Source organism: Zootoca vivipara, chromosome 12 (assembly GCF_965207765.1).
Source record: "Zootoca vivipara chromosome 12, rZooViv2.hap1.1, whole genome shotgun sequence".
Taxonomy (NCBI): domain Eukaryota; kingdom Metazoa; phylum Chordata; class Lepidosauria; order Squamata; family Lacertidae; genus Zootoca; species Zootoca vivipara.
This window is the reverse complement of record NC_142595.1, coordinates 28,049,734-28,077,188: the sequence shown is the minus strand read 5'-3', so window position 1 is coordinate 28,077,188 and position 27,455 is coordinate 28,049,734. Positions and strand designations below refer to the sequence as shown.

At 41.9% G+C, this 27,455-nt stretch overlaps 4 protein-coding genes and 1 pseudogene across 4 annotated transcripts; 2 read left to right on the top strand and 3 right to left on the bottom strand.

The window, feature by feature from the left end:
- The first annotated feature begins 73 nt into the window (after window positions 1-73).
- LOC118094530 (olfactory receptor 10A7) lies at window positions 74-871 on the top strand. The gene has a single exon (XM_035135045.3). It carries the CDS (start codon window positions 74-76, stop codon window positions 869-871), a length of 798 nt encoding a protein of 265 aa, XP_034990936.3.
- Window positions 872-5,108: 4,237 nt separating this feature from the next.
- Window positions 5,109-6,042, bottom strand: LOC118094529 (olfactory receptor 10A7-like; annotated as a pseudogene).
- A 4,133-nt stretch (window positions 6,043-10,175) lies between these two features.
- LOC132593124 (olfactory receptor 2D2-like) lies at window positions 10,176-11,105 on the bottom strand. The gene has a single exon (XM_060282138.2). It carries the CDS (start codon window positions 11,103-11,105, stop codon window positions 10,176-10,178), a length of 930 nt encoding a protein of 309 aa, XP_060138121.2.
- A 9,489-nt stretch (window positions 11,106-20,594) lies between these two features.
- LOC132593123 (olfactory receptor 2D2-like) lies at window positions 20,595-21,524 on the top strand. The gene has a single exon (XM_060282137.2). It carries the CDS (start codon window positions 20,595-20,597, stop codon window positions 21,522-21,524), a length of 930 nt encoding a protein of 309 aa, XP_060138120.2.
- A 2,431-nt stretch (window positions 21,525-23,955) lies between these two features.
- LOC118094528 (olfactory receptor 2F1-like) lies at window positions 23,956-24,897 on the bottom strand. The gene has a single exon (XM_088655059.1). The coding sequence runs from the start codon at window positions 24,895-24,897 to the stop codon at window positions 23,956-23,958; it is 942 nt and encodes a 313-aa protein (XP_088511185.1).
- Window positions 24,898-27,455: the final 2,558 nt, after the last annotated feature.

Sequence of the window (27,455 nt, the reverse complement as noted above, 5' to 3'; positions counted from 1 at the left end):
TTACATAATAATAGTGTTGGGGAACATGCTCATTTTCATCATGGTCATAGCAGATCCATCACTTCACACACCAATGTATTTCTTTCTGAAGGTCTTGTCTTTCCTAGACATTTGCTACTCTTCAGTGACCCTCCCCCAAATGCTGGTTAATTTTCTATCAGAGAACAAGAGAATTTCCTACACTGGATGTGCCACACAAATGTTCTTCTTGCTTTTCTTAGGGGCATCAGAATGCTTCCTCCTGGCTGTTATGGCCTATGACCGTTATGTGGCCATATGCAAACCACTGAGATACATGATCATCATGAACCAGAATGTTTGCCTTTCACTGACTGTCCTCTCATGGTTCATGGGCAACTTGGTGTCTCTGCTTCAGACAGCTTGGGTCTTCACTCTGCCATTCTGTGGAACAAACCAAATTAATTATTTTTTCTGTGATATCCCACCACTCATCAAGCTTTCATGCACTGGCACTTCTTTGTATGAAATGCAGCTCTTTACAGCTGCCGTTCTAGTTATTTTCACCCCCTTTTCCCTTATCATTGTGTCCTACTTTCTGATTATTTCCAACGTCCTGAAGATGACATCCTTGGAAGGGCGTCAGAGAGCTTTCTCCACCTGCTCTTCTCATGTCTTGGTGGTGACCCTGTACTATGGGAGTGGCAGCTTGATTTATCTGAGGCCCAAATCACTTAATGCTCAGGATAGTGAGAAATTCTTGGCTTTGGTGTACACCACTATCACACCCATGCTGAACCCTATTATCTACACCCTAAGGAATAAGGAAGTAAATGGTGCCATTAAGAGGATGGTGACCAAGATCAGGAACAGAAAATTATTTTTTCCACAGATGATCATTCATTCATTATAATGTTTGGAAGCAATGAATTAGTATACTTTCAATTGCCGGCACTATATAATTTCCACAGATTGAGCATGACCAGAATGTATAAAGTGGTGTGTAAAAGAAGCACAAAAGACAGTTCCCGCTCCTAGTAAACAACATGCTGAAATTAGATTTTGTCATACAGACAGCTAGCTAATTGTTCCCCATTTAAAGAACAGCCCCAAGTAGGAGAATACTGGATTTTGTTGTTGTTATTCATGCATAACTTATTCTTAGCCATTCAAAGCACAGACCCAGACAGCAAATACCTTATTGAATAACAACTAGGTACAGAGTATATCATGGAAACCCGTCCCTTCTGTTCAGTTTTCCCTTACAAAAATGGGGATATATGAGAGGGGGTGGAGTTACACAAAAACATGTAAAAATTCCTTGAAATCATAGAAAGATGTACTGTATATTCCTGCGTATAAGACTACTTTTTAACCCAGGAAAATCTTCTCAAAAGTCGGGTTGTATTTCTTATATGGCGAGTATATCCCAAACTCTATATTTTAACTGGAAAAGTTGGGGGGGGGGTCGTCTTACACGCCCAGTCGTCTTATACTGTATGCCGGAATAGGTAATAAAAATAACCACATAGTATTCTTAGCTGTAATTGCAATACAATTCAAATAGCTTTAAGCAAGGAGTTGTAGCAGACTAACATAAATCATATTCAGTGACTAGTAAGGTAAAGGTAAAGGGACCCCTGACCGTTAGGTCCAGTCACAGTCAACTCTGGGGTTGCGGCGCTCATCTCACTTTACTGGCTGAGGGAGCCGGCGTACAGCTTCCGGGTCATGTAACCAGCATGACGAAGCTGCTTCTGGCATACAAGAGCAGCGCACGGAAACGCCGTCTGCCAGAGCAGTACCTATTTATCTACTTGCACTTTAACGTGCTTTCGAACTGCTAGGTTGGCAAGAGCAGGGACCGAGCAACAGGAGCTCATCCCGCCGCGATGATTCGAACCGCCGACCTTCTGATCGGCAAGCGTTATTCTTAGCTGTAATTGCAATACAATTAAAATAGCTTTAATCATGGAGTTGTATCGGACTAACATAAATTATATTCAGTGACTAGTAAGTACCCTGTTTCTCCAAAAATAAAACGTAGCCATAAAATAAGCCATAGCAGGATTTTTAAGCATTCAAGGAATAAAAGCCATACCCCGAAAATAAGACATAGTGATAGGCAGTTTAACTTTGTAGGTTAAACTGTACCATACTTGATAAAAAAATAAGACATCCCCTGAAAATAAGCCATAGTGGTGTGGTTTTTTTTAGTTTTTTTTAAGGAAAAATAAATATAAGACAGTGTCTTATTTTCGGAGAAACACGGTATGCACTATAAATTTAAAACAGTCCTGATTTACCCCAAAGAATAATTTCATCTGTAGTTTATTAAGAGTTTTGAGAGTTGTTAGGAGACCCTCTACTACAGTGATGGCAAAACTTTTAGAGACTGAGTGCCCAAACTGCAACTCCAAACTCACTTATATATCGCAAAGTGTCAACATCCCATTTTTTCTGTGTGCTTCACAGTTCTTCTTTGTGTCTGCTGTTGTAATAAATAATCCTTCATAAAAGTTATTGCATTATATTCTTCATTAAATTATATTTCCATTGATATATCAAGTTCCTATTGGAAGACTGGTCAAATGCTAGAACATTAGCAGTGGCGAAGTTTCTATCAATGGTTGCAAGAATCAATGATCCCAACTCTTAAGTTTGAACAAAATGTTTTTGAAACCTGAAGGCAGGATGTCCTTATTGGGTATCGCTTTGTAATGAATTGATGGGTCTATGAACCGTAATAAAGATTGTTGTTTCCATTGATATATAATTTTATGATATAACTTAATGCTTTTTTTCATAAAAATGTTTAGGGGTGCTCACATTTTGACTCAAGAAAATCACCACTGGGTAAAAATAAATATAGTTCAAATCAGGAAGAATAAATACAGTGAATTTCTTCTCCTGTTACATTCACAAAATGTTTAGGGGTATGCATCCCCCTGTGTCCCCACAGAAAAAAAGCACTGATATTACTCCAAAACAAAGTGGTGTTATGAGCCATCAAACCTCGGAAATACATTTTTTCCAGAAGGTTCCACTATTTTGGCCACTAGTGTACACTGGAGGGCTGTACTAAGAGCCACCCTCTCCCAATTTTTAATATGATATAATAATGATTGTCTGTGTGCACACATGCAAATAAATATAAATAAAGAAATAAACTCAGCCAGGTGGGTGGGGTATAAATATTATTATTATTATTATTATTATTATTATTATTATTATTATTATTATTATTATTATTTCCTGTTCCTTTGGCTGCAGTTTGATTGCAACCTCCATGGAATGAATTTCTCTGTTGGTTTCTGTGGGAAAGCCCAGCAAACATGTAAACCCAGCAGCCCCTGCTTAGGCTGCCGTCTTTAAATGCTTACTGACCTGGGAGTTAAACCCTGCTGAACTCAAGGTGCCTTACTCCTGAGTAGGAAAAACAGACTGGTGGGAGGCCCTGGTGCATCAAAAGTCAATGCCTGCTCAGCCCCTCACTCTCTTGCTCACCAGGCCCTGGTGCCGCAGGCTTTGGACAGCGCGTGCGAGCCCTCCTCTCCTCCTCCTCCCCCACCCCTGGCACAGAAGCTACAGCCCTGGTGGGGCGACGGCACATGTACCCACACCACTGCTCTCTGACATGCCCTCTAACATCATGCAGAGGGAAATTGGAATGCACGTCTTTTGGGGCTTCACTCCCCATGCAAGTCACATGACTTACATGAGAGTAATGTGTATCCTTCAGGGCAGCGAGGAGCCTTCCTCACCTGCAGGGGCTGTCCATAAAGTAGTTGGTCATGGGTGGTGGAGAATTGTGTGGGGAACATGAGAGGAGAAAAATGAAGTCACATATAGAGCATTATATGTTCCCCAAAGGAAGCCAGCAGGGAGGAGGAGAAGCTGTGCCCTGCTGCTAGTGGCTCTTTAGGTTGTGAAATGCTTCCACAACCATGAAGTACTGTATGGACCATCAGTGCTAGAACCCTGCCAGGCTCATGCATCCCAGTCACCATGGAGATGGGTAGTCGTGCCAAGGCAGGGCACTCCCTGGTTGCTAGGAGATACTGGAAGCTCAGGAAAAGGGTGGCAGGGAGCAGCAGGTCATGCTGAGTGGAACCTCCCCATGAAGGTTGTGGGGGCTGTGACTCTGCACACATTTTTGAGGGGGCATCACCAGATGCCCCTGCAACAGGCTCCCTCATCAGAGCCTGGCACTTGTGCCAACTCCAGTGGGCCCTGGGGGGCAGGGCACCCACAAAATGTTGCTCTGGGTGACCGGCCCCCCCTGCCATTGCCATCCCCCTTCACCGCCATTGTGACATGCCGCCCACTGCTGTCCAGTCTTCATCCCCTCACTGCCAGCTCTGGCGCTCTGGCTCTGTGGCCTCAGACCAGTTGCCACCATGGCATATTTGTTAAAAAGAAAGCAGCATTAAAGAGAAAAAGAAAAAGAAGTTAACAGAGTCATTGTATCTGATGGTGCACAACCCTTTGTGACACTTAGTGATGTCAGAAACAGTTTTGATGGTGCTAGACAGTAGAAGCTGCAACTGCTTCCAGAACTGTTCCTGTCTGTTGTCTAAAGGAACTGCCTGGATATTTCTTTGTCTAACAGCCAGAGCTATATCAACAGGGCCAGCCCTACAGCCAGGCTGGGTGGCGCAGGGCACCATGGTGCCGGCCTGCCAGGAGGGCGCCGCAAGCTGCGCCCACCCACTGGCCAGCCGGTCCACCGTGCACGGCAACCATGCTGTGCCTGCCTGCCCGCCCACCCCACGGCGCCCACCCGCCCACCGCGCTGGGAAACGGGGCGGGAGGGCGCCAGAAGGATCCGGCGCACCACGACGCCAGGGGCGCTTAAGACGACCCTGTATATCAATATCTGTTCCTCAACTAACAAGCAGGTAGCTAGGTTGGTCTGACATAGTCCAAACAAAATAAAAAAATTCCCTCCAGCAGCACATTAGAGACCAACTAAGTTTGTCATTGGTATGAACTTTCGTGTGCATCTACACTTCTTCAGAGGGCATGCACACGAAAGCTCATACAATGACAAATTGAGTTTGTCTCTAAGGTGCTGCTGGAAGGATTTTTTTTGTGTGCGTGTCCCTAAACTGACATTAGGAAATCTCCATGTAATACATCTTTGTAATCTATGAGAAGATTTTCTGCCCAAGAATTCTCTTCATGGCTTCCTTCACTTCATGGTTCCTCAGAGTGTAGATAATGGTGTTTAGCATTGGTGTGAGGACTGCATAAAATAGAGCAAGCATTTTTTTTACTTCTGGGGAATAGTTGGAGTTGGGTCTCAGATAGACAATGCTCCCACTTCCATAGAACAATGTCACCACAATGAGATGAGACGAGCAAGTAGAGAAGGCTTTGTGACTGCCCTCTGCTGAAGATATTCTGAGGATGGTGGTAATGATGCGTATGTAGGAGATCAGGATGAGTACAAAAGGAAACATGATGAACAAGAGCGTAGAGGCAAGGGCTTGCATTTCAAATAAGTAAGTATCAGCACAAACTAACTTCAGTACTGGTGGTGTATCACAGAAAAAGTGATTGACCTCTTTGGGTCCACAAAAGGGGAGACTAAAGATCCAGGCTGCCTGCAATAGTGATACAGGAATGCCAATGACCCACACCCCACCCACCAACTTGTGGCAGAAATTCCTGTTCATGACAGTGGCATAGTGCAAGGGGTTACAAATAGCAACATAGCGGTCATAGGACATGACAGCTAAAAGGAAACACTCTGCACTTCCCAATTAGAAGAATCAAGACATCTGAATGGCACAGCCCACATAAGAAATACTTTTATGCTTCAGCAGAAGGTTGACTAGCATTTTAGGGATTGTGACCAAAGTGTAGCAGATCTCAAGGAAGGAAAAGTTCCTCAGGAAGAAGTACATTGGCGATTGAAGAGCTGGATCTATCATGACAATCACAATGATGAGGACATTCCCAGTTACTGTCACAATGTATATCATCAAGACTAGGGGAAACAAAAAACAGCTCTATATTTGGCATGGTTGAAAAACCAATGAGGATAAATTCTGTCACAGTTTGGTTTTCCCACTTCATTTCTCCAAGATTATTGGATTGGATTATATACTGAAGGTAAAGCAACAAACAAAGAGATTAACAGCTATTTAATACATTTTGCACTGGATCTATTAAATTGATTTACAGTGCAACCCCAACCCTGTGATCTGTTTTGCTGGAGTGGATTAGCATAATGTGGAGGTGACCAGATAACAACTTTTCAATGTCCCACTTCCCTCAGTCAAATCTTTCTTCAAATTTTCATTATACAAACTTCAAACTTCATCCGTATGCTTTAATTTACATCATGTTGCCTTAGTATTTTACATTTGCTTGTCTTAATTTAAAGTTACAATTCAAAGTTTATTCTAAAGCCTAACATTTATACAGCACTAGCAGGGAGCTGGCTTTTCCAAAAATGTTTAATATTCTACATGTTATATCGCTTCTTTTACCTTTTCATTTTTAGCAAGACTGAATTTCATTGAACATTTCTATTAAAAAGAAGAAGATAAATACCTTTAAGTTGATTTTTATTTTAGGCAAATAGTTTAAAAAACAAATCAATTTCCATTAATCCTTAGGTGTATTTACTTTTGTACAAAAACAAATCATTTTCCATTAATCCTTAGGTGTATTTACTTTTGTACAACAAAATGTCTTAACTGAAAGGACAGAATATACACACCCTCCTGTAAAAAGACAAATTTTAGCACATTTGAGTATATTACTACTACTACAACTAGTACTACTACTACTACTACTACTACTACTACTGGTTTCTAAAGTACATGTCCCAAATCATGGCCCTATTTCATGTGGTTCCAGCCAAGGAAGAGGTGATACTGCTCATCTGTCTGCCTCTCCATCAGCCTCTAGCAGCAGTCATCCCATCTGGATGCTTCAAAGTGAGAGATGAGACACAGAGGCTTCCATCATCATCTTCTCTAGGACCAACTAAAGTATTGCTTAAATTAATAGTTCAACTTATTGCAAAGGAGGGTAGAGTTCCTGTATCTTTCATAGTCATGCATTTTTTTTGCTAGAATAAGATAAGATCAGTATTGCTGTATTGTTTTGCATCTGGTCACCCTAACTACTCTTTCAGAGTGTTTATATTCATCAGTACACCCAATCACAAATCAGCCACGTTGCTATAAGATCATTTCTGGATGATGAACAGGCACCCCTTCAGGTGTGACTTCAACTGCCTTCAGCACAAGACAGCATGGCCATTGGTCAAGGCCGATCCGATATGTGTCAAAGACCAATATGTGGTGAGCCACAGGTTCCCCATCCTTGTGATAATTCTATTAACATTACAATTCAATCCATGTTTACTCAAAGATGATGATGATGATGATGATGATGATAATAATAATAATAATAATAATAATAATAATAATAATAATAATCTGGAGACGAATCTGAAGAAGTATATCTGAAGAAGTGTGCATGCACAGCTTATGCCACAACAAACTTAGTTGGTCTATAAGGTGCTACTAGACAATTTTTTAATTTTAATTTTTATCTCAACTATGCCAGACCTACACGGCCACCTACCTGTACTCAGAGATAAGACCAATTGTTGTGCTGAAGGGGACTTACAAACTTTGCATCCAGTGGAAACGGGGCTGCTACACATTTGTAAGTGAAGACAATACAGTCCCAAGTGAGAGAACTAAAACCTGAAAATATGCAATAAGAGGATCTAAATTGTTTGTCCACCTATACTTCTCCTTTAATACCATAGGAGCCAGGTCCTAGGGGCCGTGGGGGCTTTGGTCCCCACAATAAAAGATTGGAGGTGGCCAGACCCCCACAAAGCTGATAGGCATTCCCATTCATATGGTGTGTGAGCACTGCGTCATGCCATCAATTATGTGGGGCAGGACTTACCAGAGCCCCACAATATCTTCTTCAAGTTGGCACTTCTGTTTCATACTTAATACAGTAAGGTTTATGATACCTATCAGAGTCAAGAAATTCCACAGCTACCTCTTAAATGTGGAAGAAAGTTCTATTCTAGCAAAGCAAGCTTGCTTGGTCACCTCAGCTACTGTGATTATTTGGAGCATAATTTCCAAGCCATTTTTCACTTGAGAATATAAAGACAACACTATTAAAAAGTCCCTGCTGGCCTTGATTTGCATTATTTTTAGAGTTATAAGTCTTGTTCATACTTTTGAATTTCCATGGTTCCTTTTAACTGCTAGTGAATAGGATAATTGATCCCTTACTGACATATAAACTTCGGAAATTATTTCTTATGGTAGCTATACTTCACATTTCTCAGCAGGAGTTAAGGATGGACGCTGTCCTCACCTTGATTTTTAATTAGAAATGTGCTATATATTTTTAGAGGAGCAGAATGCTATATCACCTTGGTCCCCAAAGGTAAGTGTATCATTTGGGGATACGTTTGTGTCCTAGTAGAATAAACAGAACAAACTGGTATGTACCAGTTCCAAATCTATATTATCTCATTTGTTCATTCACACCATTAGAGATCAGAAAAGGGGTGTGTGTTGGGGGAAGGGGCAGAATTTGAAGCAATGTGTTTGATGATGCAAGAACCTTTGAACAAATTGTTTCGAGCAGAATTGAAGCGGTCACAATATGAGGTGGACACTTTTGGACTGTCAATAATAATAATTTATCACAGAGGGAGGAGAAAATAGTGCATATGGTCCCTCCTACAATTAGTAACTCTTCACCAGGCAGGACCAAATCTATCAATCTGAATGTCTAATTTTCTCAATATTAAATTTAATTCACCACATTTCCATAATAGTTGCCTTTTTTAGGGGGGGGGTGAGGGTGGGAAGTTCCCACAAAACATAACCTTTTTTTTTTTTACAAAATTCTTCTAAAATTGGTATTTTGTCTAATATAAACATTTCAGAAGCACTTTTCTCTGTCATGGTCTTTTTTGTTATTTGCTTTAAAATATACATCTTATTTTTTAAAAAGTAGAATGTCGAACTACATTACAAAATTCAGGGATGTGGTTGAAGGATATAAGCTCTATCTGGTCTTGCCTTTGGGAGGTTGGGGACTGATCATATACATGCACAACTCTTAATGAGTCCACACAATGACTGGCAATTGAATGTTAACATCTGAACCCATTGGAAAGCATGATGTCGATATAATACAATCATAGAATTGTATAGTTGGAAGGAAGCACAAGGGCCATGTAGTCCAACCACCTGAAATACAGGCAGGAATCTTTCACCCAAAATGGGACTTGATATAAGCAATGTGTGGTGTGAGATTCCAGGGATTCCAGGGACATACCCAGGGTTCATGTTTCCTTCAGGAATGAGGCACAGTGGAGAATGTCTTTAATATATGTGGTTTATTTACACATATATACATTCTGAGTCTATGGCAGAGGGGTTCACAGCATCACCACTCCAAAAAGGTGATGTTTCTCCCATAGCCACAGCCTTGGTTTCAAACAGACATCAGGCAGTGTTCTTGCCTCTGTCTTCTCCCTACTTGATGCTTTATATTTGGTTCATATGACTGCAACTTTCAACTGTAAACATTGACTCTGTCTTTCTAACTATTCACGTTGCCATTTCCCACAGAGGTATTGCTGGTGGCAGTGGATGGGAGGTGTAGTTCAATCAGAAGAATGCCTCTCTGCTGACAGGGGGCAACATAGTATCCTAAGTGCACAGTAGGCATCAATATTAAGGGGAAGATGGTTGGATTGCACAGTGGGTGAGTGAGTTCGGCCTGCAAAGCGAGATGAACGCCGCAACCCCAGAGTCATCTGCGACTGGACTTAACTTTCAAGGGTCCTTTACCTTTTTTCACCTTGTTCTAATTGTCTTTACTTTCCCGAAATATTGTATAAGCTGTAGATTACTGAAGTCCTGAGAATTATGTTACAGATCCAAATGACCCAAAAATTCCCCTACCAGAGCTAAAGTTAGCAGAGTTACCAAGGAGAGAGTGACTAATAATCACTGTAATAAGTATGTAGTATAGAACTGCATGCTAAAACCAAGTCTGAAGAAGTGAGCATAGAAGACATTTTTTAAAGATTTTGTGGTTTACTGGGAGAGAATCAAATGGAATAAATTCCAGGAGTATTTGGATTAAGGGGTTTTGTACACGGAATGCACAATCTCTCTTCCAAGTTGCAATATGGAAGAGACTCAGCTGACTTTCCCCATTGCTTTGGCCAAAGCTCCCTTAACGTCCTTATTCCTCAGACTATAAATGATCGGGTTCAGCATGGGGGAGACCAGAGCATAGAAAACTGAGGCTCTCTTTTCCTGGTCAGCCACACGGCTGGACTGGGGCTGCAAGTAAGTGAAGCCAATGGTGCTGTAGAACAATGTGACAACAGTGAGGTGGGTAGCACAGGTGGAGAAAGCTCGTTGCCGTCCCTTTGCTGAGTGCATGTTGAGCACCACCCTGGCAATGTGGATGTAGGAGATCACTATAAAAGTGAAAGGCAACATGAGCACAATGACACTCAAGGCAAATATAAGAACTTTTACTATATAGGTGTCCATGCAAGCCAGCTGCAACACGGCAGGCTCCTCGCAAAAGAAATGGTTGATTTGGTTGGGTCCACAGAAGGGGAAATTTATGGTGACAACTGTCAGTGTTGCAGCATTGAAGAAGCCTCCTAGCCAACATGCTCCTGCCATCTGGACACACACTTGCATCCGCATGATGGTTGGGTACCGCAGTGGTTGACATATGGCCACATAGCGGTCATATGCCATGAGAGCCAGGATGAAGCACTCAGTCATCCCACAGGACAGAGTCAGGTTGAGTTGGGCCATGCATCTGTTGAAGGTAATGATATTTATACCAGAGGCCAGGTGGACAAGCATCTGAGGGACAGTAATCACTGTGAAGAGCATGTCCAGAAAAGAGAGGTTACCAATGAAAAAGTACATGGCTGTGTGGAGTCGTGAGTCAACCCACACCAAGTAGATGATTAGGCTGTTCCCAAAAATGGTAGCTAGAGTTACAGCCAGGCAGAGCACTAAGAGGACTTGCTGCAATGTGGGGTGAGTGGTGAAGCCAAGAAGAATGAATTCATTCACTGATGTCCAATTCTGTCTCCACATCTTTCTCATCAGATACCATCTGCAATGATAAAAGTAACTGTGATTACAGCAAATGCTGATTTCAATGCAATACACCTAACAAGGCTGATATCACACAACACATTGTGCTGCACTAGTGTGAGGCAGCTCCTTGGTCCCATAGGAAAATATTGGGCTGCAATTGCAATAGTGCTTAGTTTTACTGCTATCCCAATCAATCCCTAAACACACCCAACTTTTCTCATATCTGACCTGTCTAGTAAGTTGTGTTTTATTGTTCTTAAGCCACAGAAGGATATAAAGACAAATATATTCAACAAACTTTTAAAATTAATCTTCACATTTCTAAATATTCACAATACCCCTGAAAAATGAGTAGTTATGATTCAAAACTCACACTATTTTATTATTATTTTAATTATTGGCAATTTAATACACCAATCTGCTCACTGGTATGGCTTTATCATATTCATTGCAACGCTAAAGAGATTGCTGAACATTAATCTGCCATCAATGTTTAAGATGACTCAAGGAAGGTAGAGCATCTGTTTTGCACAAAGAAGGTACTGGCTTCAGTCCTCAGGATCTGTATGTTGGTCTGGAAACATCTCCTGTTTGAAACTCCAGGAAAACATACAATACTGAGCTAGATAGAACAATCCTATACAGTATTCCTAGGATCCACAGGATATAAGTGAGGTTTTTTTGCCGTTGAAAACCTACCCTGGAACAATTAATATATCCAGTAGAAACAATAGTGCTCTGTATGGTTTCTTCTTTCATCCATTTATTATTGCATACCCATTTTGGGTAAATAAGGGGAATTATAAGGAGCAGAAGTTCATTCAATTGCCTTAGGAAAAGAGATTGAGGTCCTAGCTATAGATCAACTCAATGATTTCCTTTCACTGGACGAAATAAGATTATGAGTAACATTTAGCAATATTTACATGCCTCTAACATTTATATTCTTTCTGCTTCTTAGATATTTGTCAGCACCCTGCTTTCAGTCTCATTATGAAAGGGCTATTTTTAGTGATTTTCCCCTAGAAATACAAGCCTAAATTATGACAAAGAACTCAATAGAAGAGATGAAGCTCATTTTCAAATTATACCACTTCAGACAACAGGTGGGGCCCCATACAGTGGAATTTATTTATTCAACAGTTTTCAAAGCTGATTTTTAAGAAAAAAGTTCTCCGCAAAACAGTTTATTAAAGTACACCAAACAAAATCAACAAAGCAGACTTTTAAAAACACTTAAATATTCCCTTTCATAATCCACAATACTTTCTTTAAAGTAAGCACAGAACCAACAGGAATGTTTTTCTGGGACGGAACATTTACATGTTGGGGTGAAGCCTAAGCTTCAATTGACATCTTCCCCTGACATCTAATTCTGTCCATAGAAAAATGGAAACACGTTTCAGGCTACCATGCTATACACAGTTACCTAGGAGTGCGTCCTATTGAACCTTCTGGGTAGTAGCACCCACTCTGTGGAATGCCCTCCCATCAGATGTCAAGGAGATAAGTAACTATACAACTTTTAGAAGACATCTGAAGGCAGCACTGCATAGGGGGGGGGGGTTAAAACACTTAATGTTTGATTATGATTTGGATACGCCGGGAGCTGCTCAGAGTGGTTGGGGCAGCCCAATCTGATGGGTGGGGCACTACTACTACTGCTAAATTATTTCAGAGTCATCGGTTTTAAAAGTACACCCCTGAAATCTGTAGTTATACTGCTGTTATATGGTTTAATTAACCATTTTATCTGCCCATTGTGAGACCTTGGCCAAATGGACACCGTCTACTTTTAGACATTGTCCATTTGTAAATATGGTGAAAATTTGACCATGCAAAGCCACCTATGGGATTTACCTGCCATTTATGTAAGATCCATTCCAGCCACTGTCTGTTTCTTCAACTGCTGCTCCTCTGTGCAGAACTTAGTATCCACAGTCACATATAAAGCACAAATAATATCCCTAGTCTTTTCTTGGTACATATAAAAAAATCCACACAAAAATTCTGAAAAAAGAAAATAGTTGTTCCACTAAAAAATATCAAAAGTAAAAATAGCACAATACCTTTATGAAGAGCAACGAAAAGTCACAAAAAATCCTGCAAGAAAACTGAATGCAGGATGGTTAGGAAATATTAGGTGATCTACTATCCTTTGCACAATCTGAAATAAAAACTTTCTGCAGAGAAACATATACGACTTAAAATGCATCTTTATAGCTCAATAGCACAGACAATACAGTATCTTCTGTAGTACAATCAAGAGAGGCTAAACTCTCTGTGGAGTTCTCACCTTGTTGATATATATGTTCCTTAGGGATAAGCAGCAGGGAAATGAAGTTAAGTTTTCAAAATATAAACTTTGCTGAAGAGGGCAAATGTTGATGGATCAGCATGCCTCTATGTGGCATCTGTTTTTGTGCAAACTGGACAGCTTAAAAAGAGAAGTCATAAAATGCAAATTGGAAAATTGTGTACATCGTTCATGGTTGTGGTACATGGTGATAGAGTTGTTCAGCAGAATCCCTGATCTGGGCCTTTCTACCCCAAGAATGAGTTCTAAAACTTTACTGCAGAATTGTCTTAAATACAAGTTAAATGTAAACATGACATGAACAAAGTTAACAAAGCAATACATTGTAAACAAGCATTGTAAACAAGCAGTTAGGCAGTTTTGTACAGTGGTACCTCGGGTTACAAACGCTTCAGGTTACAAACGCTTCAGGTTACAAACTCCGCTAACCCAGAAATAGTACCTCAGGTTAAGAAATTTGCTTCAGAATGAGAACAGAAATCATATTCTTGCGGCGCGGCAGCAGCAGGAGGTTCCCATTAGCTAAAGTGGTGCTTCAGGTTAAGAACAGTTTCAGGTTAAGAACGGAACTCCGGAACAAATTAAGTTCTTAACCAGAGGTACCACTGTAAACTGATAAAGATCTGAAGCTTGTTTATCATTCCAGCATCTCACTGCAACTGCTGCTACTACTAGCCATCTCTGACTTCTCAAGTTTCCTCTCCTGCTCTCACTCAGGTCTCCTGTGATGAGCCATCAGGTAGTTCAATTCACTGAAGCTGAAAAAACACTAGTTGTCCACCTCCACCCATAATGGAACTTCTCACTTTAGGCAAGGCCGGCCCTATGGCCAGGCTGGGTGGCGCAGGACGCCACGACGCCGGCCCGTCAGGGGGGGGGCGCCGGCTGCTCTGCTGCGCAGCAGCGCCCTCGGCAACAGCGCTGCGTGCTAAGCCCTCGGCAGCTGCACCTCCTTAAGCCCATCCAGCACCCTGGCGCTAACGTCCCTCCAGTGCCCCCCTCCAGAGCCTCTCCAAGGACCCGGGAGTGCCAAGCGGACCGCGGCAGCAGTGGGAGGTCACCTCCAAGGACTCCACGCTGCGCCTCCTTCTCGTTTCCCCAGCGCTGGGTTCCGCTCAGTCAAGCGTCGCCACCAGTGCGCGCACCACGGGACCAGCAAGAGCTGCTAGGGCACTGTGCGCGCACTGGTGGCGAAGCTCGACTGAGCGGAACCCAGCGCTGGGGAAACGAGAAGGAGGCGCAGCGCGGAGTCCTCAGAGAAGGAGAGAGACGCGGCGCCGCCTCTCAGCTCGTGGAGCGCAGTCCTGGCCACATCGCCGGAACCCTGCGCTCACTTGGCGCCCTTCCAGCGCCCTCCAGTGCCCAGCGCCGTGGTTCTCCGCGCCACTAACCTCTATGGCTAGGACGGGCCTGAGCCGCACTGCGCGCTCAGCCCGCCCGCCCGTCGCACTGGAAAACCCCTCAAGTGGACTTTGGGTGAAATCCAGGCCCCCAGATTCCTTTACCAGAATACCCTTATTCATGGAGGGGCAGGTGATGCCACACCTCCCCTCCCACACACTTCATTAAGCCAATGCCTAACTGCCAAACCTTACCAAGTTGTGATGATTGCTAAGGGGGTAGGCGAAGACCAAGTGGCCACTCCCAATTTGTCAAACGGAAAAATTCCTACCTGGCCCCTGTTCCAAAGCCGGTGACCCAATCCAAAGCAAGGCCAAAGTAGCATGTCCTAAAATTAGGGAGGAAGGGTGGGCATTCGGCAGCGCGAAGCAAGTGCCCCCAGTTATGGTGCACTGCTGCTTTTGTAGGCCCCAGGAATCATGCCAACTGCCCCAATTGGCCCATACAGCCTGGCACGATCCTGGGGCCCAACGGTTAAGGCTTGGGCCATACTCGGCAACAACTCTCCTAGTGTGGGTGCCTTAGGGGCCTGCATGCAACCAGGACCCTCATTAAGGAGGATCCCATATACAATGCATTCAAGGAATTCATAATTGGGCTTTCTTTGCAGTGAACAATTTGAATAGGCATTGAAGAATTTCATCTTCCCAAAGGACGTTGCTTCTTAATATATAACTACAGATTTCAGGGGTGTACTTTTAAAACCGATGATTCTGAAATAATTTAGCAGTAGTAGTAGTGCCCCACCCATCAGATTGGGCTGCCCCAACCACTCTGAGCAGCTCCCGGCGTATCCAAATCATAATCAAACATTAAGTGTTTTAAACTCCCCTATACAGTGCTGCCTTCAGATGTCTTCTAAAAGTTGTATAGTTACTTATCTCCTTGACATCTGATGGGAGGGCATTCCACAGAGTGGGTGCTACTACCCAGAAGGTTCAACAGGGTCCACCCCTAGGTAACCGTGTGTAGCATGGTAGCCTGAACATGTTTCCATTTTTCAATGGACAGAACTAGATGTCAGGGGAAGATGTCAATTGAAGCTTAGGCTTCATCCCAACATGTAAATGTTCCGTCCCAGAAAAACATTCCTGTTGGTTCTGTGCTTACTTTAAAGAAAGTATTGTGGATTATGAAAGGGAATATTTAAGTGTTTTTAAAAGTCTGCTTTGTTGATTTTGTTTGGTGTACTTTAATAAACTGTTTTGCGGAGAACTTTTTTCTTAAAAATCAGCTTCGAAAACTGTTGAATGAATAAATTCCACTGTATGGGGCCCCACCTGTTGTCTGAAGTGGTATAATTTGAAAATGAGCTTCATCTCTTCTATTGAGTTCTTTGTCATAATTTAGGCTTGTATTTCTAGGGAAAAATCACTAAAAATAGCCCTTTCATAATGAGACTGAAAGCAGGGTGCTGACAAATATCTAAGAAGCAGAAAGAATATAAATGTTAGAGGCATGTAAATATTGCTAAATGTTACTCATCATCTTATTTTGTCTTATTGTTGATGTAAAGCTAGGACCTCAATCTCCTTTCCTAAGGCATTTGAATGAACTTTTTGCGCAGTCAGGCGGAGTCCCCCCAGCCCCCCAGGGCAGCCCCGAGTGGAATAATGACACAGGACTACGTATTTATGGGATTAAAAATTGGCCACAACTTTATTAAAATTCAGATGTAGGAAGACCTTGGCGCAGGCATTGGGCGTATATCCCTCCCAGCCCCCCGCAGGGGGTGGGGTGATCTTCAGGGTTGTCCAGCATGAGTGGGGGTTGGGCTAACTCTGGAGAACATATGTTCAAGCAGATAGCCCGCCCCCCGGATCGCCGCCGCTGGAGGGGGAGGGCAATAACCAGCCAAGTGGCATCGCCAAATGCCCCCCCTTGATGCCCGTTTACGGGAACCCTGCTATCGCCGCCGCAATAGGGCGGGGGGTCACCGCCCCCACGCCCCTCCCCTTTGTGTAAATGACTAAAGGATTCCGCCCAAGGCCTGCATCCGACAAAGTTGTGACGAATTGCTACGGGAAAGGCGAAACCTGCCAATGCAGGGAAAGTCCTTTCCAGCCCTTTAACAGCGACCGGTCGTAGCAGCGCCTGCGTGCGTGTACGCCTGTGGGAGAAAAACCTGAAAAGCAAGAAGCCTGTGGAAGAAACCTGTGGAAGTAAATATTTTTCATTTATTTATTTATTTATTTATTTATTTTATTCTTCTATGGACCTGTAAAGCAAGCAAAAGTTTAGGGAGTGGAGGGTGGGAAAGCTCTGAATCCGTTGGCTGCTTCCCAGGAATGGCCCCTCTTCTTTGTGTGCAGGTAAGCCTACCTGATCCTACCTGGCCTATCCCCCTGGCACGCCCCCTTCGGCCGGATTGGTCGGTTGATGGAGTGGGCGGTGACTCCAGCCTCCAGCCTCAGGTAGGCTGTGCCAGCCTCCAAACTTCCAGATCTGTCCTAGGGTTCCCAAGGGGGGCTGCGCGCGACTGCGCAAAATGCGCCTCCCCTTTATGTTGGGGAAGCGGTCATTCTTCTTATAACTCCCCTTATATAGGGAAGCATTTAATATGTTAATAGACTGTTGCATTTGATATTTTGTTGGAAGCTGCCCAGAGTGGCTGGGGAAACCCAGCCAGATGGGTGGGGTATAAATAAATTATTATTATTATTATTATTAAAAATGGGTATTCAACATGTGATGGATTGATAAATGGATTAAAGAAGAAACCATGCAGAGCACTATTGTGTCTACTGGGTAGTTTAATTGTTCCAGGGTAGGTTTTCAAAGGCAAAAAAACCCTCACTTATATCCTGTGGCTCTTAGGAATACTGTATAGGATTGTTCCATCTAGCTCAGTATTGCATGCAGTGACAGGCAATGGTTTCCTGGAGTTTCAGACAGGGGATGTTCCCAGACCAACGTGCAGATTCTGGAGACTGAAGCCGGTACCTTCTTTCTGCAAAACAGATGCTCTACCTTCCTTGAGTCATCTCAAACATTGATGGCAGATTAATGTTGGACAATCCCTTTGGCGTTGCAATGACTATGATAAAGCCATGCCAGTGTGCAGATTGGTGTATTAAATTGCCAATAATTAAAATAATAATAAAATCTTCCCCACAATAGAAACGAAAATCCCCAAAATTTATTAGTAACCATTAGTCAGTACGATGTCTAACATCACAATCTTATACATGTCATGAATCCTACTGATGTCTATGAAACTTAACCCTAGGTAGGAATCCAGCTTTAATCTTGTGAATATATCTACTTCTATTTGCTCTGCTCTTATTTTAAAAATGCATTATTACTAATACTGGTAGTGGTGGTAGAGACAGCAGCATCAGCATGGAATATGTTCACAGTGGTCTGATAGAAATGGCTTCTTTGTCTCTGTAGGGTATCTGCTGCACCCCTGTTACATATGGATATTCAGCCTCAACACTAAAAGAGATGGGGAAGGCTACACAAGTACAAATATGTCAGAGCTTCCACAGATTATTGGATAGGGACCAGCATTTGTGCTACTTAATTCTGTTGAGTTCCATACTGATCACCCAAAAGGCAGGTTGGTGCAATTGTGGAAAGGTATATCTTTCTCATACTCGAATACTGTATGTTTTTCCCCAATGACATTGAACTCATGTAGGCAATGTGTAAGGTAAAGGTAAAGGTAAAGGGACCCCTGACCATTAGGTCCAGTCGTGACCGACTACCAAGCATTTATTTGTTTGTATAAGACACTTCTCAAATGCCTTTTGTCACCATGCCAATATATAAAAGCCCTTAATATGATTTGGCTTAGGGATATCTACACTGTATGGCATGTTTATGTGTTCGCCAATGTTAATTCTGCATAATTATCTATTTCATCTGAGATATTTAAAAATACATATACACAAATGCATTTCCATGTTATTTAAATGTATTTTCTCTTTTTAAAGACACCTATTTCTAAACAGAGGGTTTAGAAATTCATGTCCATTATTCCAATGGGTTTACTTTGTATAGAACTAACCCCGGTGGCAACCCTTATTTTCTCTGCTGAGCAGGGGCAAAAAGAAGAGTTCCACAAAGAAAAACTAATACAAAACAAGTTTTATAGAGATTATACAGAGATTGTATTGTGAGTTTGAATCATAACTACTCATTTGTTAGGAGAATTGTGAATATTTAGAAATGTGAAGATGAATTTTGAAAAGTCTGTTGAATAGATCTATCTTTATATCCTTCTGTGGCTTAAGAGCAATAAAACACAATTTACTAGGCAGGTCAGATGTGAGAAGAGTTGGGTGTGTTTAGGGAATGATTGGGCTTGCAGTAAAATTAAGCACCATTGCAGCCCAAATATTTTCCTATGGGACCAGGGAGCTGCCTCACACTAGTGCAGCACAATGACTGTAAGTCACCAGACAATTTTGAGTCAATGCTACTAATATTATACAAGGATTTGTAGCTGAAATAGGACCAAAAGGACCAAAAATAGGACCAATAGGATCAAAAATAGGACTAGAAGTAAGATGCTGATTGTTGTAGCTAATACATTTCATTTCTATGGGCACCAAGCACCAACTGGCTTTTCTAAGGATGTAAATGTTGGTGCACTGATGAACCTTTCTGCTGCACCAAAGAGGAAAAGAAGCAGTCAGATATTTTAGTGAAATAGATGATAGCTTTAAAATACATCTGCAAAATACCAAGCAAAATCATGGGAAGCTTTGATGAGGCTTTACCCTCATATTTGTGAAAGTCTTTAAACTGTGTAGACTTGGTAGCATATCCCTAATCTTCCTCATTTTCTTGTTTACGTGTGAGGAGATTGAATACCCAAATAGAGCTACAGTCCCTGCAGGAAGTCCTGTCCCTACTTTATTTTAAATAAGACATTTTAGCAGGTATAAACTTGCCCAAAAAGGGGGGGGGGAGAGAGATTGGAAAACACAAGGTTACTAAATGTTACTGTTGCAAAAGTGCATTAGAGAGAGTTGTTGTTGCTGCTGCTGCTATAAATTGTACTTATTAAATTATATTATTAAATAGAAACATATTCTTGTTATTGTTAATTGAATTGATTAGTTGTTTTATTTTGTTTAGGGCAATCCAAAGTGACTTATATCCAACCAAGCAAACAAACAGACAGAGAAATAGGTCCACATAGGTATATTTTTAAAAACAAACAAGAGAAAAAAGACATACATCCAACCCACTTCTAAAAGGACACAGATAGTTAAAGGCTAAAGGCCTTTTTAGAGTGGAAAGTTTTTGTGTGATGTCTAAGATATATAATGATGGTGCCAGGCAAGCATCCCAGGGGAGAACTTTCTACAAATGGGGAGCCACCACAGAAGAGGCCCAGTCTCATGTTCTTCTCATGGAAGAGGCACATGAGGAAGGGCCTCTGGTTATGATCGCAGAGTCTTAGGAGTGGGGAGAGGTCGTCCTGAGCTATTTGGAACTGTGATCTATTAAAAAAACAAAATTCTATTCAATACCCATAGATTGATAAAGTATAGAGCTGACTAAGTTATACATGAGCTTGTAGTATGATGAGTAAAGATGACAGCCAGGACCATTAGAAGCCACCACAAATTGTTTCGAAATATAGAGTAGGAACCAGAAGCAGTGAAAAAGAAATGACTTGGGCCAGTCGGACCACAACCTCTCAAGAAATATGTGTTGTGTGATATCAACTTAGTTAGGTGTGTTGCATTGAAAATAGCATTTCCTGTCATCACAGTTACTTTTATCATTGCAGGTGGTATCTGATGAGAAAGATGCGGAGACAGAATTGGACATCAGTGAATGAATTCATTCTTCTTGGCTTCACCACTCACCCCACATTGCAGCAAGTCCTCTTGGTGCTCTGCTTGGCTGTAGCTCTGGCTACCATGTTTGGAAACAGCCTCATCATCTATTTGGTGTGGGTTGACTCACGCCTACACACAGCCATGTACTTTTTCATTGGTAACCTCTCTTTTCTGGACATGCTCTTCACAGTGATTACTGTCCCTCAGATGCTTGTCCACCTGGTCTCTGGGATAAATATCATTACCTTCAACAGATGCATGGCCCAACTCAACCTGACTCTGTCCTGTGGGATGACTGAGTGCTTCATCCTGGCTTTCATGGCATATGACCGCTATGTAGCCATATGTCGCCCTTTGAGATACCTCACTATCATGAGAATGCAAATGTGCATGAAGATGGCAGGGATCTGCTGGGTCAGTGCCTTCATCAATGCTGCAGCACTGACAGCCATCACAGTAAGCTTTCCTTTCTGTGGACCCAACCAGATCAATCATTTCTATTGTGAGTTGCCGGCCATGCTTCAGTTGGCCTGCATGGACACCTATTTGGCAGAGGTCGTAATATTTGCCCTCAGTGTAATTGTGCTCATGTTGCCTTTCACCTTCATAGTGATCTCCTACATCCACATTGCCAGGGTGGTGATCAGCATGCATTCAGCAAAGGGACGGCAACGAGCTTTCTCCACCTGTGCTACCCACCTCACTGTTGTCACATTGTTCTACAGCACCATTGGCTTCACTTACTTGCAGCCCCGGTCCAACCGTGTGGCTGACCAAGAAAAGAGAGCCTCAGTTTTCTACGCTCTGGTCTCTCCCATGCTGAACCCTATCATTTATAGTCTGAGAAATAAGGACGTTAAGGGAGCTTTGGCCAAAGCAATGGGGAAAGTCAGCTGAGTGTCTCCCATATTGCAACTTGGAAGAGAGATTGTGCATTCCGTGTACAAAACCCCTTAATCCAAATACTCCTGGAATTTAGTCCATTTGATCCTCTCCCAGTAAACCACAAAATCTTTAACAGGTATCATCTGTGCTTATTTCTTCAAACTCTGTTTTAGTCTGCAGGTCTATACTGCATACTTATTATAGTGATTATTAGTCACCCTCTCCTTTGTCAGTCATGGATCGTCCAATAACTGCCACTCGCTACAGAATGCAGGGGCAGGGACGCTGGGTGATGAGCACTGCACGAATTGGAAACACTCCAGAGTCATAATAATGAGCAGGAGGATCCCTCTTCTTCAAAAAATTATTAAAATTTGGACTAAGAAACAGGTGTGTTCTGGAAAGAAGGGGATAAAAAAAGACCTGCTAAATAAACCAATCACTGGGTGCCAAGGCTTTGATCTGAAAGGGACTTTCATTGTTGTACTTCAATTTAAGTGCGGTGAGCGGCTGTTTCTTTTTCTACATTTCTACATTTGCTACTTCATGATTTGGCAAACCTCACTAAGAAAGAATCCATTATCTAAATGGAATGCAGGAGAAACAGTAAAACTAGAGAATTTAATGCTTGGCCGCGCGGTCCTCTGTGGAGAGCCCCAATTAGAACTGGCAAAAACAAGATCAGATACCGTATGTATGTGGCTCGGGTTGAGAAAATGGCACAGGCTGTGGTGCAGGAGAAAAAGAAACAACCTCCCCTCACGGGGGGCTGAAGACAATTGATGGATTATAATTGGGGAATATTTCACACACGAAACTGCATTTTCCTGCATAGATTATTGTTATATATGGATTAATGTGAAAGGGGGGTGAATTTTTTATCTTTGCGAGCTTCCCCTAGAGCCTGGGGAGGGGGGGGGGGACAAGCTTGACTTCTAGAGGAACCCAATAATTACTGATTGTGAAATATACCATATGGCACTGTTTTTCTACAGAAGACTCATATTTGGAACATCAGCTTGTTAAAAGACCTGAAAATTGCTGCGCCATAAATCTTATTAAATGAAGGAGAGCTGGAAGAGAGCCCAGACCCTTGGAGATGAGACTGTGGAATGAAAGAGGGGGCCTCGGGGGGGGGGGGCTGTACTGAAAATCAATTGACGGATAACAACACAAAATAAAATGCCTCTTAGACATATAGATTCATTAAACAGATGGAAAGTCATACACCAGTGATTGTGATGATAAGACAATGGGTTAAGATCCAAATTATGAAACCGGGGGGGGGGGGGAGAGACAGAGAAGGAAGGAGGAACAAGTGAAAGAAACTTTCTCCCAACAGCCAGAACATGGGGAGCCCTCTTTAAAAATTTAATTTGGAATGCATAACTGCTTTATTGTTTGTATTATGATGTGGCAAGATTTGATTTGAGTTGTTATCAATTGGAATGTTATTAATTGAAGATTAATAAAAAAATATTTTATATAAAATTAGTCACTCTCTCCTTGGTAACTCTGCTAACTTTAGATCTGGCTAGGAAATTATGGGTTATTTGGACCTGTAACATAATTCTCAGCACTTCACTAAAATACAGTTTGCACAATATTTCAGGAAAGTCAAGATAATTAGAACAAGGCAGTGTGTAATCCACAGTGCAATCCAACCATCTTCCCCTTAATATTGATGGCTACTGAGTACTTAGGATACTATGTTGTCACCTGCCGGCAGAGATACATTGTTTTGATTGAACTACAACTCCCATCTTTTCCCACCAGCAATGCCTCTGTGGGAAATGGCAACACATGAATAGTTAGAAAGAAAGAGTCAGTTGAAAGTTGCAGTGATTTGAACCAAATATAAAGCAGCAAGTTGGGAGAAGACAGAGGCAAGAGCAATGCCTGATGTCTGTTTGAAACCAAGGCTGTGGCTATGGGAGAAACAACACCCCTTTCGGAGTGGTGATGCTGTGAACCCCTCTGCCATAGGCTCAGAATGTATATATGTGTAAATAAACCGCATATATTAAATACATTCTCCACTGTGCCTCATTCCTGAAGGAAACATGAACCCTGGGTATGTCCCTGGAATCCCTGGAATCTCACACCACACATTGCTTATATCAAGTCCCATTTTGGGTGAAAGATTCCTGCCTGTATTTCAGGGAGTTGGACTACATGACCCTTGTGCTTCCTTGCAACTATACAATTCTATGACTGCATTATATCAACATCATGCTTTCCAATGGGTTCAGATGTTAACATTGAATTGCCAGTCATTGTGTGGACTCATTAAGAGTTGTGCATGATATGTTAATCAGCCTCCAGCCTCCCAAAGGCAAGAGCAGATAGAGCTTATATTTGACTTTGAACTTGCATCAGTTAAATATCTGATTACCATTAAACATCTTTTAATGCTGCTATATAAATTCTTACAAATGGTTCTTTAGCTATCTATGGGGATGTTTTTCCTTACTGCTTTAGCCAAGGCTCCTTTGACTTCCTTGTTCCTTAAACTATAGATGATAGGGTTAAGCATTGGAGTGACCACGGCATAGACGAAAGCCAACATCTTGTCTTGGTTGGGTGAAGTGTTTGTTTTGGGGTTCATATAGGCAAATGCAGCTGTTCCATAGCAGAAGGTGACGACAGTCAGGTGAGAGGAACATGTGGAGAAAGCTCTGTGCCGACCTTCTGAAGAGTGGATGCGTAGGATAGCACGGATTATATACACATAAGAAAGCATTATCAAGATGCAGGGGATGAGTAGCACAATGACCCCTGCCACCATAAGCATGATCTCATTGATAAAGGTATCTGAGCAAGCTAACTTGATAACACCCAGGACTTCACAAGCAAAGTGGTTGATGATGTTGAAAGTGCAGAAGTGAAGGCGCATGGTGAACCCAGTTTGCACTAGAGCATTGAGGAAGCCACCAATCCAGGAAGCTATTGCCAACTGAATACACACTCTCCTATTCATGATGACTTTATAATGCAAGGGATAGCAAACAGCCACATATCTGTCATAAGCCATGGCTGCCAACAGGATAAACTCAATGCTGCCCAAGGTCAAAGAGATACAGAGCTGGGCCATGCATCTGTTGAAGGAGATGGTCTTTGGACTAGTCAGGAAATGAATCAGTAGTTGAGGCACCACACTCGTTGTGTAGCAGATGTCCAGGAAAGAGAGATTGGTCAGGAAGAAGTACATTGGTGTGCTGAGCCGTGAGTCGATACGGATGGCCACAATGATGAGTGTGTTACCTGTCAGGGTGATGAAGTACATGGAGAGAACCACTGCAAAGAGGCACAAATTGGTGCCTCGATCACTGGAGAATCCCACAAATATGAACTCTTTGATACTGGTCCGGTTGCGTTGTTCCATTATGCAGACAATGTATCTCTGCTGAAGGGGAAAAAAATCAGAGGAAGTGGGAAGCATGACTTACACTTTGTGGTTTGAGGTGTCACAGCCCCTTTGCTCCTCTTCTAAACATTAATGATGGACACAGACATAACATTTTAGGAGCAGTCTAGGTATTTGGAAAGTATTGTCACTGTGATGAAATGCTTGCAACAGTACCAGGAGAGTGTAGGAATGGGGGAGAAATTCATTTTGGTTCAATTTAGTGCACATCTTAATGAAAACAGTTGAACTCATCTAATTTACAGTTCCCAAGACAACTTGTAAAAAGAAACACAACTATCCTTCAATCACATCCCTGAATTTTGTAATGTAGTTCTACATTCTACTTTAAAAACAAAACAAAAAATAGTGTATATGTCAGGGAAAACCATGCATAATTTAAAGCAAATAACACAAAAGACCATAACAGAGAAAAGTGCTTCTGAAATGTTTATATTAGACAAAATGCCAATTTTAGGAGAAATTTGTACATAAATGTTATGTTTTGTGGGAACTTCCCACCCTCAACCCCCCCAAAAGAAATGGAAACTATTATGGAAATGTAGTGAGTTTAATTTCATATTGAGAAAATTAGACATTCAGATCAATAGATTTGATCAAGCCTGGCGAAGAGTTACAAATTGTAGGAGGGACCATGTGCTTTCATATGCTGCTAAACGGACAGCCCAGCAAGTTTCTCCAGTCTTATTAGGGTGTTTACAAACATGCAAATTTTAGACCAATAATCAAAATACAAATACAAAATACAGATGAAATAGCTATAAGCAACACAGTAAGGATTCTTTAAAAAGTAACAAGAAAGAGAGAGAGAATGATGCATCTATATAATGATTAGTGTTATATGACAAGGGGGGGGGGATGTGATTCCTGAGTCCTTTCCCATTTGCTGGGTCCTGTTCCCAGTACGGGTTAAAAGCTGATGGGAGATTCCATTACTAACTTGGCAATTGTAAGGTAATGGTCATAGCTTGCCATTTAACCACCTGATTCATCAGCAATGAGTCTAGACAATGGTTGTGAATCACCAATTTTTACATTTTTGTATGTGCAGTAAGCCACCCAGAGTGGCTGGGGAAACCCGGCCAGATGGGCAGGGCATTATTATTATTATTATTATTATTATTATTATTATTATTATTAAAACATCACAGCCTTTGCTGTTCCTCATTCCAAAGAATGTGGACCCTTGGAGTCTCTCACCTATCAGAGCCTGGGGTTGAGTGTAACAGTAGAATGGACAAGGATGAGGGAAGGTGGGTGTAAATATCAAAGGATCAATTCAGCAAAAACAAACACACAAACGAAATTAACTGTAGTCCACAAAGGCTTATGACATAGGAGATTGGTTCAACCAATAATGGATACATCCATGAAAACTAAACCAATGCCAACAGATGATTCAGCCAAGCTAAATGAAGTGTGTGTGAGTGTGTGGAGGAGCATTACTGTGTGTGGCCATTTTAGGAATAATGTTCTTTACTTGCCAATGCTGTCAGACACCTCAGGTTACCTCCTTCTGAATTGGCAAAAAGAGCAATAAAGGAGGAAAAAACCTTTATTCCTGCAATTGCTCCTGTGAGGAACTACTAAGCATATAGGTGCACACAAACCTAGGTGTGGAACAGGAACTATGAATGAATAAATGAATCTTTATTTGCATCAGCCATTGGCTATAGCAATAAAACAACAATATGATATACAAAGAATAAAAATAAAAAGTCAATCATATAAAATACATTTTAGGGTTTTGAATCAATAGACAAATAGTGGATCTTATTCTGATTGCCCCATCTAAAAATCTTGCAACCTTTGCTGTCACCTGCTCATCTTGATCTGCCAGGAGAAAGGACACTGGGGCAGTGGTTGGGTGACCCGGAATGGACAATAAAAGAGGGTTGAGGAACTACTAAGCATATAGGTGCACATAAACCTAGATGTGGAACAGGAACTATTGTTATTAATTATTAAGAATAAAGTTTCATTGGATAACCCCCATCTCTGCCCCCACTGCTTACCTCATCTGGTGTGTATTGCTCCAGCAAATGGAAGTCTTATAAGAAACATGGATTTTCCAAGAAGACACTGTAGACAATTATTGAGTTCAGGTTCAGCCTACAGTTCCAAATCCCCATTGGGCAATTAATCAAGACAACACTTTTTTAAAGTTTTGAGGTTAGAGCTTTCAGCATCCAAAGCCTTTGAAAATAATTTGAGGCTGTACCAGTCCATCAGTTCATAGGATCACTTGCAATATATGATGTAACCAGGTGATCCTCAACTAAGTCAGGCTCAAAGTAAACCCATTGACATCAATGGACTCAAGAATACTATTTTGGTTCAATTCAAAATAAAGAAAGAATTGAGGGCTAGAAAAGGAAGGGGCTTGGGGAGGGGAGGGAGAGAGGCAGATCAGAGTGGGTTTCTTAGGGTGTGAACCTGAGGAACAGGGAAAACCTTCCAGGTAGGAAATGGGGGAATTAAACTCTTGGTATGTGTATGGAAGATTGAGGTGAAGA

Bases quoted from the DNA above. Each gene is read 5' to 3' on its own strand.
- LOC132593123 (XM_060282137.2), top strand. From the start codon at position 20,595: ATGCGGAGACAGAATTGGACATCAGTGAATGAATTCATTCTTCTTGGC.
- LOC118094528 (XM_088655059.1), bottom strand. From the start codon at position 24,897: ATGGAACAACGCAACCGGACCAGTATCAAAGAGTTCATATTTGTGGGA.
- LOC118094530 (XM_035135045.3), top strand. From the start codon at position 74: ATGTATTTCTTTCTGAAGGTCTTGTCTTTCCTAGACATTTGCTACTCT.
- LOC132593124 (XM_060282138.2), bottom strand. From the start codon at position 11,105: ATGTGGAGACAGAATTGGACATCAGTGAATGAATTCATTCTTCTTGGC.